Source organism: Podarcis raffonei, chromosome 1 (genome assembly GCF_027172205.1).
Source record: "Podarcis raffonei isolate rPodRaf1 chromosome 1, rPodRaf1.pri, whole genome shotgun sequence".
Taxonomy (NCBI): Eukaryota; Metazoa; Chordata; class Lepidosauria; order Squamata; family Lacertidae; genus Podarcis; species Podarcis raffonei.
In genome coordinates this window covers 57,704,133-57,719,690 of record NC_070602.1, presented here as the reverse complement: position 1 = coordinate 57,719,690, position 15,558 = coordinate 57,704,133, and the positions used below count along the sequence as shown (strand labels likewise).

Below are 15,558 nucleotides of genomic sequence, written 5' to 3'. Positions count from 1 at the left end.
CGGCAGGGCCTCCAGAACAGATCCCTGCCGTAACCCGAGGTTCCACTGTATTGTCCTAATTTTTCCCCTGACTTATTTCTGATATACATAATTATTTTATTTTATTTACTTTTTAAAATACCATAATCAATTAAAGTAATGATTCTTGCAGCACTAAATCTGTGACTAAAATAGAAAATTAATGAGGACATACACATATTTCCTGTCAGCCCAAAGTACCCTTCCATCTCACCAGATGGTTCTTGCACTACCCATCACTTAGGAGTAAGAAAACCACATTCCTCATTTCATTTTTGTTATTTTTTATTGAATTCCAGTGGCTAAGGAGTACTTCTGAAAAATAGAGATTAAGGAATCAGAACATAGAACCCTTTCATTTAGTATTTTTAAAGAGTTCAAAATCTACATCTCAGTCCCTTTGAAAACATATTGGAAAAACATGTAAAGGAACAGAGGGAATATGCATAGAAACATCCACAAAAGGTGAGGATTTAACTCCCTGTATTCTAGGTAGCCTCTTCTTGCCAGATATGAATGAGCAAATGAAATAATGCATGCCGTAATGATTTTCAGTCTACTTACCAAAGTAACATGCACAAGCTACATTGCGCATTCCATCTTAGTTAATGTAGAAAACAAAACTGCTCTAAAATTATTGGCTTACCATATAGCTTCAGTTTATGCTTCTATGATTCTACATGACAGAACTACTACCTACATGCTTTAATCATTAAACATCCTGACCAGACTCTGACATAGTTTAATTGACTACTTCAGCTCAAATCTGATGTATAGCCTTGGTCAATAAACTTTTTAATGGAGTTCACCTTACCGTCTGCTGTAGGTCAGGTATTATAATCCGCATCACTAATGTATTGCTCTTGGAGTCTTCCATTCTGCTACTTGGCTTCTCTGCAGTAGCCCTGATAGTATCGTAAATGGTTTCTTCTTTGGAGCTGTCTGATTCAGATTCCACTGAATAGTCTGAAAAACTCTGAGCCATCTCATCTTCACTTGACGTTGGACTGCGAGGCATGTTCAGCACCTCTTACTGCATTTGGCTAAAAAAGACAAAGTCAAAATCAAATTATATGGGTTAAATTCTGAATGTAGTTCAGGCAGCAGAAAGGGAGGAGGGTTGGGGGTTTTTTTTAATCTATATAAATATTTTATCTATTTCTATTTATCAGTCAAACCAGTGTAACTGAGATATAAAAACATTTGCAGTTTAATAAAATGTGAGAGACAGTAAAGGATGGAAAACATGGTTCCTCTCAGTATCAGTAATAATTCTTCCACAGATGCAAAGTCTCTGTATAAACAGCAGAATTGCCAGGCTTCTGTCTGGTGAACAACGCTATAAATTACATTTGGGAATATTACATACCTACAGGTAAAAAAATAAAAATAAAAAAGCTAATTGAAAGAAATATAATGCCCATGTATATTTCAGCCTGATTTTTTTAATAGGAGCATTGGAAGAATAGCATGCAGTCCATATCATGTTAGATTTGTCCTTTTCAAGGCTATGGCAAAAGTCTATTTATTTGTCTATCTGTTTATCTATCTGTAAACTTCCACATAGCTAATGGCCATTACAGAAAAAAACTAAAAGTTAATCCGCCATTGAAATATTATATATAAAACAGGGCAAGTTTGCATGGTTATTTCAATAAATAGTAGCAACAGCAGCAGCAACACCAGCAGCAATATGGCCAATGGTCAATAGCAGTTTCTTCAAGGAATGTATGTGAGGGTAAAGACCAGGATTGTAGCAGGAGCCCCTATGTTGATTCATTTTTAAGAACTGCACAGTCAGTATGGACAAGGTCTATGCAGACTTTCAGAACTAACATGCATACATCCGGGTGGGGACTGAAGCCATGATCCTGCTGGCCCCCCACAAACATACGTTCCTTGCATGTATTCAGTGGTCTAGTGTCTCAGACTCTGTTCCCTATTCCTAAAATGCAAGTTATAATTACAATGACCAACTTTGTAAGGTTTATTATTTAATTATTAAATTTGTTTACCTGAAGATCATAGGGTGTTTTGCAACATAAAAACACAAAATACATAATAAAACAAAAACAAAGCAGTACACCCACTCCCACAAGAACTTGATTACAGAGAAATGTTTTCACTTGGTGCCTAAAGATATGTAATGAAGGCCCCAGGCAAGCCTCCCTGGGGAGAACATTCCACAAACGGGAAACCACCACAGGAAAGGCCTATTCTCATATTCTCAGTGGTCAAGGATGATGGGAATTGTAGTCCCAAAACATCTGGTGTCAGGGCCCTACCCTCCCAAGCCAGGTGGAAGAGGCCTGCAAGGCAAGAAGCAGATCTTCCAGGACTCACAGACAAAATAAAGGTAATTAACAGTAGCAGCTGTTTGCTGTGTACTTTGCCAATATTGTAAAATGATCTTATTTGTGGTAACAGTTTTATACATTCGAGCAATGCTATCTTGTATGCAGTTACTTTAGATATAATAAATCCATATTTAATAATACATGTTAAAACATTGCTTCGAAATTCTGTGTTTGAGAAGAAATCAATTACATTGGCTTTCTTTTGAGCAGAGAATTCCTCGAGGGGATATTTCATTTTAGTATGCTTCAATGAGCTGTGGATTAATACAGCTCTCTGAAGTATTGTCCCTTAAATTCAACAGAGAGCGTAAACACTGCACTGGCTTCTCTGTTCTCCCACTGACAAATGAAAATTTTTTTGGCCCGCCTGCACCATTTAAAAAGACAAAGCAAACTTCAACAGGGCTAGAAGTCAAAAGGTATTTTAAATATCAGTTTTCTCCCTTCATAAAAAGCAGCTTGGATGCATAGTTCAATGGGAACTCCAGTGAAGAGGGGGGTAAATCGCATTTGCACAGCCTACAGAAGTAAAACTGAGCTGTGCAATATTCATGACTTACGCTGAATACATTGTTTGTGAAGGGGAGCACACTCTTAAACTAAGAGGAATCAAATAGACATGTTTATTTAATACATTTATGCCCCATATTTCCAAAGATTTATCAAATTATTCAACTTGTGGTATCAGGATCCGGAGTCAGGTGTAGGTCAGCAATAAAAAACACTGTCAGTGAAGTTAATGCTTTATTCCAAGGTTTTCCCCCCAAGCAATCAGAGACTGTGGCTGCACACAACCAATCTCTCCTCTGCTCTTTTCATTCCTCTGCATCTTCTGGGAGATCAGGGGGGAGCGGAGCTGGTCACAGGAGGAGAGGGAGACTTCCTGGACTCTTCGGCAGCTGGCCCTCATCTCTGTCTCCTTGCCCTCCTCCTCTCCAGCCTCTGAATCAGGACTGCTCTTTGCTCCTGCTTCTTCCTGATCACCCAACCCTGTTACCTCTCCTGCTTCTGACACCTCTTCCTCACAGTCTGCTCCTGCTCCTTCTGATTACTCATCATCATCCCACCACCAGTCCCCTGGCCCCCAGCCTTCTTCCCCTGTGGGTTTCCTAGCTGGTGCCTCCCACCACTCCATGGCATCCAGCCAGTCCACGACATCTGGAGAATTTGGACAGAAAGAAGTTGTTCCTCCTTTGTCATATATAAGTACACATTGGCCTGGCTCACACATTATGGTAGGCCAAACTATGGCTTACCAGGACCGCATGAAAATGTGGACTCCTGACAAGCAGCCTGGATTCACTTTGCTCCTCTGCATTCTTCTCTACTCCAGCGCTACAATGAACTAAGTCAAGGTCTGGCTTAGTGTATCTTTGAACCACAGCTAATCATAGAATCATAGAGTTGGAAGAGACCACAAGGGCCATCGAGTCCAACCCCCTGCCAAGCAGGAAACACCATCAGAGCACTCCTGACATATGGTTGTCAAGCCTCTGCTTAAAGACCTCCAAAGAAGGAGATTCCACCACACTCCTTGGCAGCAAATTCCACTGTCGAACAGCTCTTACTGTCAGGAAGTTCTTCCTAATGTTTAGGTGGAATCTTCTTTCTTGTAGTTTGGATCCATTGCTCCATGTCCGCTTCTCTGGAGCAGCAGAAAACAACCTTTCTCCCTCCTGTATGTGACATCCTTTTATATATTTGAACATGGCTATCATATCACCCCTTAACCTCCTCTTCTCTAGGCTAAACATGCCCAGCTCCCTTAGCCGTTCCTCATAAGGCATCGTTTCCAGGCCTTTGACCATTTTGGTTGCCCTCCTCTGGACACGTTCCAGTTTGTCAGTGTCCTTCTTGAACTGTGGTGCCCAGAACTGGACACAGTACTCCAGGTGAGGTCTGACCAGAGCAGAATACAGTGGCACTATTACTTCCCTTGATCTAGATGCTATACTCCTATTGATGCAGCCCAGAATTGCATTGGCTTTTTTAGCTGCCGCGTCACACTGTTGGCTCATGTCAAGTTTGTAGTCAACCAAGACTCCTAGATCCTTTTCACATGTACTGCTCTCAAGCCAGGTGTCACCCATCTTGTATTTGTGCCTCTCATTTTTTTTTGCCCAAGTGCAATACTTTACATTTCTCCCTGTTAAAATTCATCTTGTTTGTTTTGGCCCAGTTCTCTAATCTGTCAAGGTCATTTTGAAGTGTGATCCTGTCCTCTGGGGTGTTAGCCACCCCTCCCAGTTTGGTGTCATCTGCAAATTTGATCAGGATGCCCTTGAGTCCATCATCCAAGTCGTTGATAAAGATGTTGAATAAGACCGGGCCCAAGACAGAACCCTGTGGCACCCCACTAGTCACTCTTCTCCAGGATGAAGAGGAACCATTGATGAGCACCCTTTGGGTTCGGTCAATCAGCCAGTTACAAATCCACTGAGTGGTAGCATAGTCAAGACCGCATTTTACCAACTTCTTTACAAGAATATCATGGGGCACCTTGTCAAATGCCTTGCTGAAATCAAGGTAGGCTACATCCACTGCATTCCCTTCATCTACCAGGCTTGTAATTCTGTCAAAAAATGAGATCAGGTTAGTCTGACATGACTTATTTTTCAGAAATCCATGCTGACTATTGGTGATCACAGCATTCCTTTCTAGGTGCTCACAGACTGTTTTCTTAATGATCTGCTCCAGAATCTTCCCTGGTATTGATGTCAGACTGACTGGGCGGTAATTATTTGGGTCCTCTCTTTTCCCCTTTTTGAAAATAGGGACAACATTTGCCCTCCTCCAGTCTGCCGGGACTTCGCCTGTTCTCCAGGAATTCTCAAAGATGACTGCCAGTGGTTCTGAGATCACATCTGCCAGTTCTTTTAATACTCTTGGATGCAGTTCATCTGGTCCTGGAGACTTGAATACATCTAAACTAGCCAAGTATTCTTGTACTATCTCCTTAGTTATTCTGGGCTGTGTTTCCTCTGCTGAATCATTTGCTCCAAATTCTTCAGGTCGGGCATTGTTTTCTTTATCGGAGAAGACTGAGGCAAAGAAGGCATTGAGGAGTTCAGCCCTTTCTGTGTCCCCTGTTTGCATTTCACCATCTTCTCCTCTGAGTGACCCCACTGTTTCTTTGTTCTTCCTTTTGCTACGAACATACCCATAAAAGCCTTTTTTGTTGCTTTTAACCTCTCTAATAATGAGCTGCAGTTTGTTTGTGTGGTACAAATGTAAAAAAGAGAGAGCAGAGCGGAGTCATTTAGCTGTAAAAGCTTCAATGAGACTCTGGACTTTTGTGCGGCCTTGGTAAGCCATAGTTTGGCTATCTGTGACATAGACACATCATTGACATTAAGCCAGTGTCAGAACCTGAGATAGATATAATGCTTTGTGGCTCAAAGACAACCTTGTGAAAACATTTTCATAATTGTTTTATCACACTGAGTCATCTTTTAGTAAATGACCCCATCACTCATGGCCTGAAAGCACATTTAAGGAGACTTGCTAGGAAAAAATCTGAGGGGAGAAAGAAAGTAAAAGGCAGACTTTTGTTTCTTGTGGTCCAGTTTGCACACAATTTTCAGTCATAGTTTATTGCGGTAGTTCAGTGCAAATGAGCAGCATGCTGTTAGATACTGTTGAACTTGCTCTTTCCAAAGCCAGGAGGCAGCAAACCAGAGGTTGGCTTACCAATAGCAGATGTGGCCTCTTTCCCCCAAGTAAACCAAGTGGTAAGACAAAGAACAAATCTTGAATTTTTGCTTGTGGTTTGTTTGAAGAGAAACAGAATTCAAGCAACAGTTCACATATAATGCTAAACCAGCCTCTGGTTTTTTCCCCTTCCAGCTTTCATCAGCACACTGTTCATTCACATTAAACCCCAATTTACTTTTAACTATGATTTAACATTATGCACAAATCAGGCCAGAAATGGCTTCAGACATAATTGCTTTCTCTGCGAGCTCCAAGATTTATAGAAACAGTGGCACTAACAGTGTAAATGAAGAATAGGTGTTTTTGTAATCCAATCTTTTGCATTACAGGAATAAACATATTAAATGCTGGTTTCAATCTTCATTAAATACACACAGAGAGAAGGATTTTATTTCTATTGCAATATATTGATACATTAGTGGTGCAGATTTACTAAACAATGTTACTGCAAATGTTACAGAATTGCATTAACACATCATTAAGATGTGATGAACACCAGCACGAGAAAGAAATTTAAATTGTTCATTCTAGCTAGCAGATTGGCATACTCTGAAAGCACACAAATGAGTAGTTCGGCACAGAAACAACTATGCCTCTAATTTATAAAACTTGCTGAGTATTATTTTTAAACTTTTTAATAACATCTTCTTAAAATACTTTCTTTTCCTTAAAGCTTTTAAAATGCTACCAATGCAAAAGTTTAGATCTAAAGAACTAAACTCCACTTGATTTTAGTGGTGGTGCTAACATTTGCATTTTCTTGTCTTGGAAATATAAATCGGAGGCACTTGCCTCAGGTACGAGAGTAGCTTTACAAGTCCAAAGGTTCTTCCGTGGCTCATAGCGCACATGCTATCTCACATCCTCTATACCACCTGGTCTTCATCTCCTGATGCAAGAGAACAGAAGTTCTCTCATACATGGCCCACTGTTGATTCTTACATGTATCTGATAAAGGAGCATATATTTCAGGTACAAATTACAGTAGTGCCCCCTGCTGAATACAAAAACAGCTGGGCTACAGAGAAACAGGGTTGCTTGATCAGCCAGGAGAGAATGGGTATTTAATAATTTACTTAGAAATTCAGCTCTCCACTGAATGTCTTATTCATTTACAATGTTTTAATCCCACTTTTCATTCCAGAGACCTTCAAGGTGGCTTTTGATGACTGGAGAGTGGAACTCCTAGGTTGGAATTCAATACCAGTGGTAAGGCAATGATTCCACCAGCACAAGGATTTCTGCCTGCACAATGGGATGTTCTCATCTTCTCCTTCTCCTCCACGTACCCTTAAATCTGTTCTAGGGGTTCCCTCAACCACCTGGTGATGTTTAGAGGGAGCAGGGCATATGGGGGAGGGGATTCCATTGCACAGGAGGGAATCTTTGTGCTCGCAGGACTCATTCATAGAATACTATCCCTAGTATTTTGTATATTAGGGACGCGGGTGGCACTGTGGGTAAAACCTCAGCGCCTAGGACTTTCCGATCGCATGGTCGGTGGTTCGAATCCCCGCGGCGGGGTGAGCTCCCGTCGTTCGGTCCCAGCTCCTGCCCACCTAGCAGTTCGAAAGCACCCTTAAGTGCAAGTAGATAAATAGGGGCCGCTTACCAGCGGGAAGGTAAACGGCGTTCCGTGTGCTGCGCTGGCTCGCCAGATGCAGCTTGTCACGCTGGCCACGTGACCTGGAAGTGTCTCCGGACAGCGCTGGCTCCCGGCCTATAGAGTGAGATGAGCGCACAACCCTAGAGTCTGTCAAGACTGGCCCGTACGGGCAGGGGTACCTTTACCTTTACCTTTATATACAAAACACCTTTCTTAGATGACAACTATAGTGATGTAAGGTATTGCTCCTGTGATTTATATGCCATGGACTACTTGCCTCATTGGCACTTACCACAATAATGTTCCTTGCCCCTTCCCCCTTTCTTCCCTTATCCTGCTCTTTATTATCTTACCTACTTCAATGAAGACGAAAGCCTAGACCAGCTACCAAACAATGATGACATGAATTATTAGGAGCTCCTTTTGTTTCAGGTAATTTGATAACAGCTATAGAGCTCATATATTTGTTTTCCTGGATTTCAAACTGTGTGGTTGTTTTTTTAATTTTTATTATAAATTATTATTTCTCTATATTTTATCATTTTGTTATTGTTAAAGGTAATAGAGAATCACAGTTAGTTACTGGTTTTAAAAAACTGAAGCTAGCAGGAACCTTAAGACTGAATGATACATTATGACATAAACACGGGGTTCCAAAAAAAAAGGCTTGCCTCCTTTTCATGCAAAAGCCCCCTGACAGCTTTCTGAGGCTAGGCTGTGAGATGGGGAAATGATTGGCAGGTGAGATGGCATTTGCAGGGAGAACTGGTAAACAAAGGAAAGGTTTCTTCGCCCAATTTCCCCCTACAAATACACCTCCTGCATTCACATCACCTTGGCAAGAACATATATTTGAACAGGCAACAACCGATTAACACACATCCAAGTGATGCACAATGGTACATACACAAATGGTTCTGAACCCAGAAGTGATCCGAAAAATATCACTAAACACATCAGTAAAAGGGTGGGGCAGGGCATGCTTATATGTGTTCTGCCAGTGGGTGCAGAGGCTGGGAATGAACCCCACACACGAAATGATTGACAACTATAGTTTCACTCATAGGCAGTATCAAATTTCAGCCACTGTGGTTGGCCACAGTGGGAAAGAGAATGCTGGATTACATACACCTTTGTTCTAATCCAGTAGGATTGTACCATGAGATCTTGCAATAGTATCCCGAAGAAAGGAAGATCTTAAAAGCTCTTTTCGCCCTGGGTAACCCCAAGCAAACCCTTCCTTGGAGTTTGACTTGTGTGATTTCAATCAGCCCACCTTCAACCACATATGATTGAAATCACTCAAGTCAAAGGAGTATAAAATGAGGGACTACAGTATACCTCCAAACACAAATTAATAGGTGCCATCTTCATTGCATTATTTAAATAATTCCTCCTCCAGTACCTTCTTCACTTCAGGGACAACAGGATCCTATTTATACAATCTAAATGCTATACTCTATCACAAAACAACTTTCCTGTAAAACTTTTCTTTTTAGATACAGGTAGGTAGCCATGTTGGTCTGCCGCAGTCAAAACAAAATAAAAAAAATCCTTCCAGTAGCACCTTAGAGACCAACTAAGTTTGTTATTGGTATGAGCTTTCGTGTGCATGCACCCTTCTTCAGATACACTGAAATAGAAGTCACCAGACCCTTATATAAAGTGAGAGGGTGGGGAGGGGTATTACTCAGAAGGGTGGTGTAATACCGCTCCCCACCCTCTCTGAGCAATTGTAGGGGGTTCAACAAGATGACCCTTGGTTATAGTCAATTGTTGTAGCTTGTTTATACTTACCCTGCCCCACTGCCCTGCTTACAGTTATGAAGAGTGTTCTTATGTTATGAATGGTCTGTCTCACCATTAAGAAAAAGAGGTAAGAATAGGCCAATATACATATGGACTGTCCCTGGATAAAATGGCTTTTCTTCTTTGAGCTTCTAAGTTTTTAACCTAGCTCAAGGTGTCATCTGAACTAGCCAGATGTTTAACTGATAAGCAATCACAGCCAGTCCACCATTTGAAAAATAAGACTTTAGAGCAGTCTTGCCCAAAATGGCAACTAGACATTCCGTTTTGGCCACTGAAAACCTGGTTTAAGGAGCCATTTGGCACCTGGCCTATATATCTGAGTTTCTAACACTGTTTCAGAATAAGGAAAGTATTTTGTTATGAGAAATAACAGTGCTTTGCCCTTTTGTTTTAAAAATGCTTTCTACTGTCTTTATGAATAATGGGTGAAATAATCTTTCTTTACAAAATTATTCCTTCCCCCATTCCCCATGAATTTTTGCTTTCGCTAAAGCACATTATCTTTCAAGTCTGTACTCTCAGCCTATACTTTGATATGAAAATATGAAAAGGCTTTAAAATACTGGAAAAGGAAAGGGCATAAGGGATTAAATAACATTTCTAACATAATAGAATATAAAAAGCTTACAGAAGGTATTCTGCCCAAGCCCAGGTCCCTAGTGTTAAAGAATCACAAATGCTTATTAATTTTATATTTGTGCATTTACTTAGTTTTACTCTCTGTCCAAGAGGAAAGGTTTTTTTTTGTCCACCTACAAGTGGACTATATCAATGAGATATGCAAGGCTAGAGTTGCTAAGTATGTGAAATCAAGGCATTCATGGGATTCTTCCTTTGTTTCCAACAGAATATCCACTGGCAAAATCTACTATAAGTACAAGTGAAAGGACTTTCTCATTACACAAACAGTAAATAATCTATAACAGGCACGTCCAACAGGTAGATCACTGGATGTTTGTGGTAGATCACTGGTAGATCACTGTCTCCCCCAAAGAAGCTCCCCTAAAAAAAGCTCAAGAACTTTGACATGAACCCCAAAAAAGGGGGGTAGATCACTGCCAGTTTTTAACTCTGTAAGAACGCAGCTTCTTGGGAGTTGGCCACCCCGATCTATAATATCTCTCATCTTTGTTGTTGTTGTTGCTGCTGCTGCTGCTGTTGCTGGTGCTGTTGTAAAAAAGGCTCCCATAGCAGCCCTGCCCTCGGGCTCACAGTCTGAGAGCCAGGACACAAAAGGGAAAGAGACTGGAAGGTAGGATGAAAAAAGCAAGCTCAGGCACTAGTTCTTAGTCACAGTGATTTTGCAGTGAACAAAAGGAACGAAAAAGTTTGAAAAGGGGAAACTAAACACTGCTGGTCTTTCAGCAGAGCCAGTGGAGGGGACCTGCATTCCTGACTCTCACCCTCTGATATAACTTGATGGAGGAATAGCTGCTGATGGTTGAGGGAGAGGCCTGTTGTTCATTCAGCAGAGCCAATGGAGAGGCCCTGCAATGCCACCTCCTGCTCTCATTATATAAATAGCCTTGAGATGTTTAAAAACGTACAATAAAATATATGTAAAATATTACATAACTCTATAATCCCAACCCAACCTCACATTACGGGGACTTAACTTCCTCTTTCACCACTGAGAAGTAATAAAAACTTATTACATCCATCTTAAAGAGATGAATAATTGCTTCCACATACACATTATTAAAAGAGTGGGCAAAAACCTTCTTTAAATCCCTGTCCATGTTTATTGGCACTCCAAGAGTCTTCTGTCACTTGGTGCTTTCCTTACATAAACACATTAATAGCAGACAGAAAGGCCTGTTCAACCTTTCTCCATGAATACAAACCATGCATGGAGAAGAGGACAACAGGACTATGTTGCTGACCCCAGCCTTGATAACCTGCAACTGTGGAAGGCCTCAGGGATTTATGCACTTGTCGATTAATTTCTACCAAGAGTGATCGGCAACAAAATGGTGCAAGCAAGCAAAAATAAAGAGAGATTAAATCAAGAAATTAAATTACTGAGAGTAGAATACAATAAAATTATAGAACAGGAGGTAGAACAACAAATCAAATTTTGGAAATATAAAAATTTTGAATGGGCAAATAAACCAGGCAAGATCCTTGCCTGGCAATTAAAGAAACAAAGAAATGAAAAATTAATAAATAAGATAAAAGTAGAAGAGAGGACAATAAGGGATATGACAGAAATTTAAAAAGAATTTGAAAAATATTATAAAAAATTATATCAAAAAGAAGAAGTGCCAACAGAAGGAATAGAGGAATATATAAAGGAAAATAAATTAATAGAGATAGCAGAAGAAGACCATAAATTCTTAAATGAACCAAAATCAACCGAAGAAATTAAGGAATCAATTCAAAAATTAAAAATAGGGAAATCCCCAGGTCCAGATGGCATACCAGCAGAATACTATAAAGAAATGTTAAATGAATTAATTGACCCACTAAAAGAAGTTATAGAGGAAGCGGTAGAGAAGGGGAATATTCCAGACTCTTGGACTCAAGCATATATAACGCTCCTGCCAAAACAAGGCACGGACTTGGAATCTGTCTCAAATTATAGACCCATTTCGTTGTTGAATTCAGATTATAAAATTTATGCAGGATTATTGGCTAACAGGTTGAAAAAAATTATAGGAAAAATAGTGCATAAAAATCAGGCTGGATTTGTGGAAGGAAGACAAATAAAGGATAATATTAGAAATATAATAGACATAATGGAATATCTACAAGTAAGAAGAGATAAACAAGCAGCCCTGATTTCAATTGATGCGGAGAAGGCTTTCGATAAAGTCTCATGGGAATTTATGAAAAGACTATTAAAAGAATTGTGTCTAGGCGAAAAATTCCAAAAAGGTATAAATGCAATATATAACCAACAGAAAGCAAAAAATATTATTAATGGAGAATTTGGAGAAGAAATCAATATCTTTAAAGGTACAAGACAAGGATACCCCCTATCCCCAATGTTATTTATAATAGTATTAGAGGTTCTATTAAAGAAAATAAGGCAGGACAGCCAAATAAGAGGAATAGTAGTTGGTGAAAAAAGATACAAGTTAAGAGCCTTTGCAGATGACGTTATGATCACAACAGAAAATCCCCTACAATGCACACCTAGAATATTGGAATGTATAAATGAATATGGCAGATTAGCAGGATTCAAATTAAACTATGGGAAAACCAAAATACTAGTGAAAAATATGGAAGAAAAGGATAAAGTGAAATTACAAGAAATTACAGGATTGGAAATTAAAAAGAAAATAAGGCATCTTGGAATAAATTTAACATCAAACACTATAGATTTAAGTAAAGAGAATTATGGGAAAACATGGAATGAAATAAAAAATGATTTGCAAATATGGGGGAAATTAAATCTTTCCTTACTAGGGAAAATATCGGTAATAAAGATGAACATATTACCAAGGATGATGTTTTTATTTCAAAGTATCCCAATACTAGGAGGAGATAAATGTTTTAATAATTGGAAAAGAGATTTGGCTAAATTTGTGTGGTCAGGGGAAAAACCAAGAATAAAACACAAAATAATGATAGATAAGAAGGAGAGAGGAGGATTTGGCCTCCCTGATATGGAGTTATATCATGATGCGGTGGGTCTGACCTGGCTAAAAGAATGGATCAAATTAGATGACTTGGATGTACAGTATTGGATTTAGAGGGAGTAGAGACGAGATTTGGATGGCATGCCTATCTAATAGATGAAAAAGTCAAAGTGCATAAAGGCTTCCTAGGGCATATAGTTAGAAAGTCTATATATAAAATATGGGAGAAATATAAAAGAATCCTAGAATCGAAAACTCCTTGGTGGGCATCGCCAGCAGAAATTGTCGCAGTGAAAAAATTAAATATGAAAGAAAACTGGGCTACCTATAAAATGGTATTAAAGGAAGAAAACGGAGAATTGGAATTAAAGGATTATACAGAAATTAAAGCTCATATTAGTGATTGGTTTCAATATATTCAAATTAAGTACAGATTAGTGAAAGACAAAAAGTTAGGATTTGAAAAAGAAATATCAAAATTTGATAAATACTTAATACAAGAAAAATCAAAAAATATATCTAAATTGTATAATTTGATCTTAGAGTGGGAAACAAAGGATGAATTGGTTAAAGCATCAATGATCAAATGGGCGCAAGATATTGGGAAAAATATTATGTTTGAACAATGGGAAAAATTGTGGAAGGAAGATATGAAATTCACTATGTGTTATATATTGAAAGAAAATTATCTCAAAATGCAACACAGATGGTATTTAACACCTGAAAGAATAGCAAAAATGAATAAAAATTGTAGCGATGTCTGCTGGCAATGCAACACTGGAAAAGGTACTATGATACATATATGGTGGAATTGTTTAAACATCAAACAATTTTGGGAAACAGTATATAACGAAATGAAAAAAATGTTCAGATATTCATTTAGGAAAACACCAGAAGGTTTTTTATTGGGAATAGTACCAGGAAGCCTAAAAGAAGAAGACAATACCTTATATTTATACGCAACAGTAGCTGCAAGGCTATTGATTGCGAAAAATTGGAAAAGTGGTACTGTACCAACAAAGATAGAGTGGCTTGCCAAATTATTGGAGTACTACAATATATCCAAAACAATGGGAGAAATTGGAAGGATCTCAAAAGAGAAGGCAGACAGGGACTGGAAGGTGTTTAAAAGATACTTGCAAAACAATATCGAAAAATCAGAACTCCTATTAGAATAAACAAGTTTCGTTTCAAATATTGGAATACTAAATAAGATGGATAACAATGTGTAATAGAAAAAGAAATATGAAATTAGGTTAAAGGTGTGTGAAAGAAAGTAATAGAAGTAGAAAGAAATTGCAATTGAGTAGATTGGAAGTCTAACACAAAGGGTGAGGGGTGGTGGATGGTGATGGGAATTATCTGTGGGACTGAGTGTAGGTATGTTGTAGGTATGTTGTATGTATGAAGGTATGTTGTATGAAATGTATGTTTGTATGTTTGTATGTGTATTAATGTTGAATTATTTTAACAATAAAAAATTATAATAAAATAAATTTTTTTTAAAAAAATGGTGCAGTGCAGAGTCTGTTCTGGTTCCCAGACCATCATTCAGCCTTCCATTCCATTTCCCCACCCTGCTTACCGGTATTTGATTTTCCCCCTCAATGGATACCTATCTACTGGGCATTCACAATTATCACTAGGCTATTCGGGGTGGTTGCCCCTTAAGGTTTTATTCATCCTAGAAGATTTGTTGTACTTCTCTAGTTTCACAGTGACCTTGTTTTGGCTTCAATTCTGTCAGAGCTATAACAGGAACTCATTTACCTAACATTTTAGAAATGACTTTTGAATTGAACAGTGCTCCTGAATGTTACAATTTAAAGTAGCAGTTGTGAAACATTTCTAATATATATTAAATGAAGAGATAATGCATACCCTTTGTGAGCTGTTTCCTTCCCCTACAGATTATCATTATTTGTGTTATAGTTTTATAGCACAACACACACCGTCCTTGCCTTTCTACAATACCATTCCCGGATTGTTTTGTGGTAAATTCTGATTGCCGACAGAAGCAAGTTTCACGTGTGTTGACTGCAAATACAGTGGTACCTTGGGTTAAGTACTTAATTCGTTCCGGAGGTCCGTACTTAACCTGAAACTGTACTTAACCTGAAGCACCACTTTAGCTAATGGGGCCTCCTGCTGCTGCCGCGCCGCCGGAGCATGATTTCTGTTCTCATCCTGAAGCAAAGTTCTTAACCTGAAGCACAATTTCTGAGTTAGTGGAGTCTGTAACCTGAAGCGTATGTAACCTGAAGCGTATGTAACCCGAGATACCACTGTAACAGGTTATACGACTGGTCTCTTGAACCTTCCAGCATGTGCTGGCTATCACAGCTCAAAAGAAAAAGAAGCTCACATATGAGTGAACCACAAATGGTAACTGAAAAGAATAACTAGCCTACTATAGCAGATATGCAGATTTGCAGAAGATTTCATTGGGGCTCACACCATATAGATT

At 39.0% G+C, this 15,558-nt stretch overlaps 1 protein-coding gene across 7 annotated transcripts in view; it reads right to left on the bottom strand.

Moving 5' to 3' along the window:
- The window catches only part of SHANK2 (SH3 and multiple ankyrin repeat domains 2), a 343,276-nt gene that overhangs the window by 296,291 nt on the left and 31,427 nt on the right, over positions 1–15,558 (bottom strand). For all 7 annotated transcript variants that reach the window (XM_053388521.1, XM_053388455.1, XM_053388493.1 and 4 more), the window contains exon 2: positions 833–1,061. In XM_053388521.1, coding sequence (XP_053244496.1) covers positions 833–1,036 — 204 coding nt within the window. In that variant the 5' untranslated portion in view covers positions 1,037–1,061. The remainder of the gene's footprint in view (positions 1–832; positions 1,062–15,558) is intronic.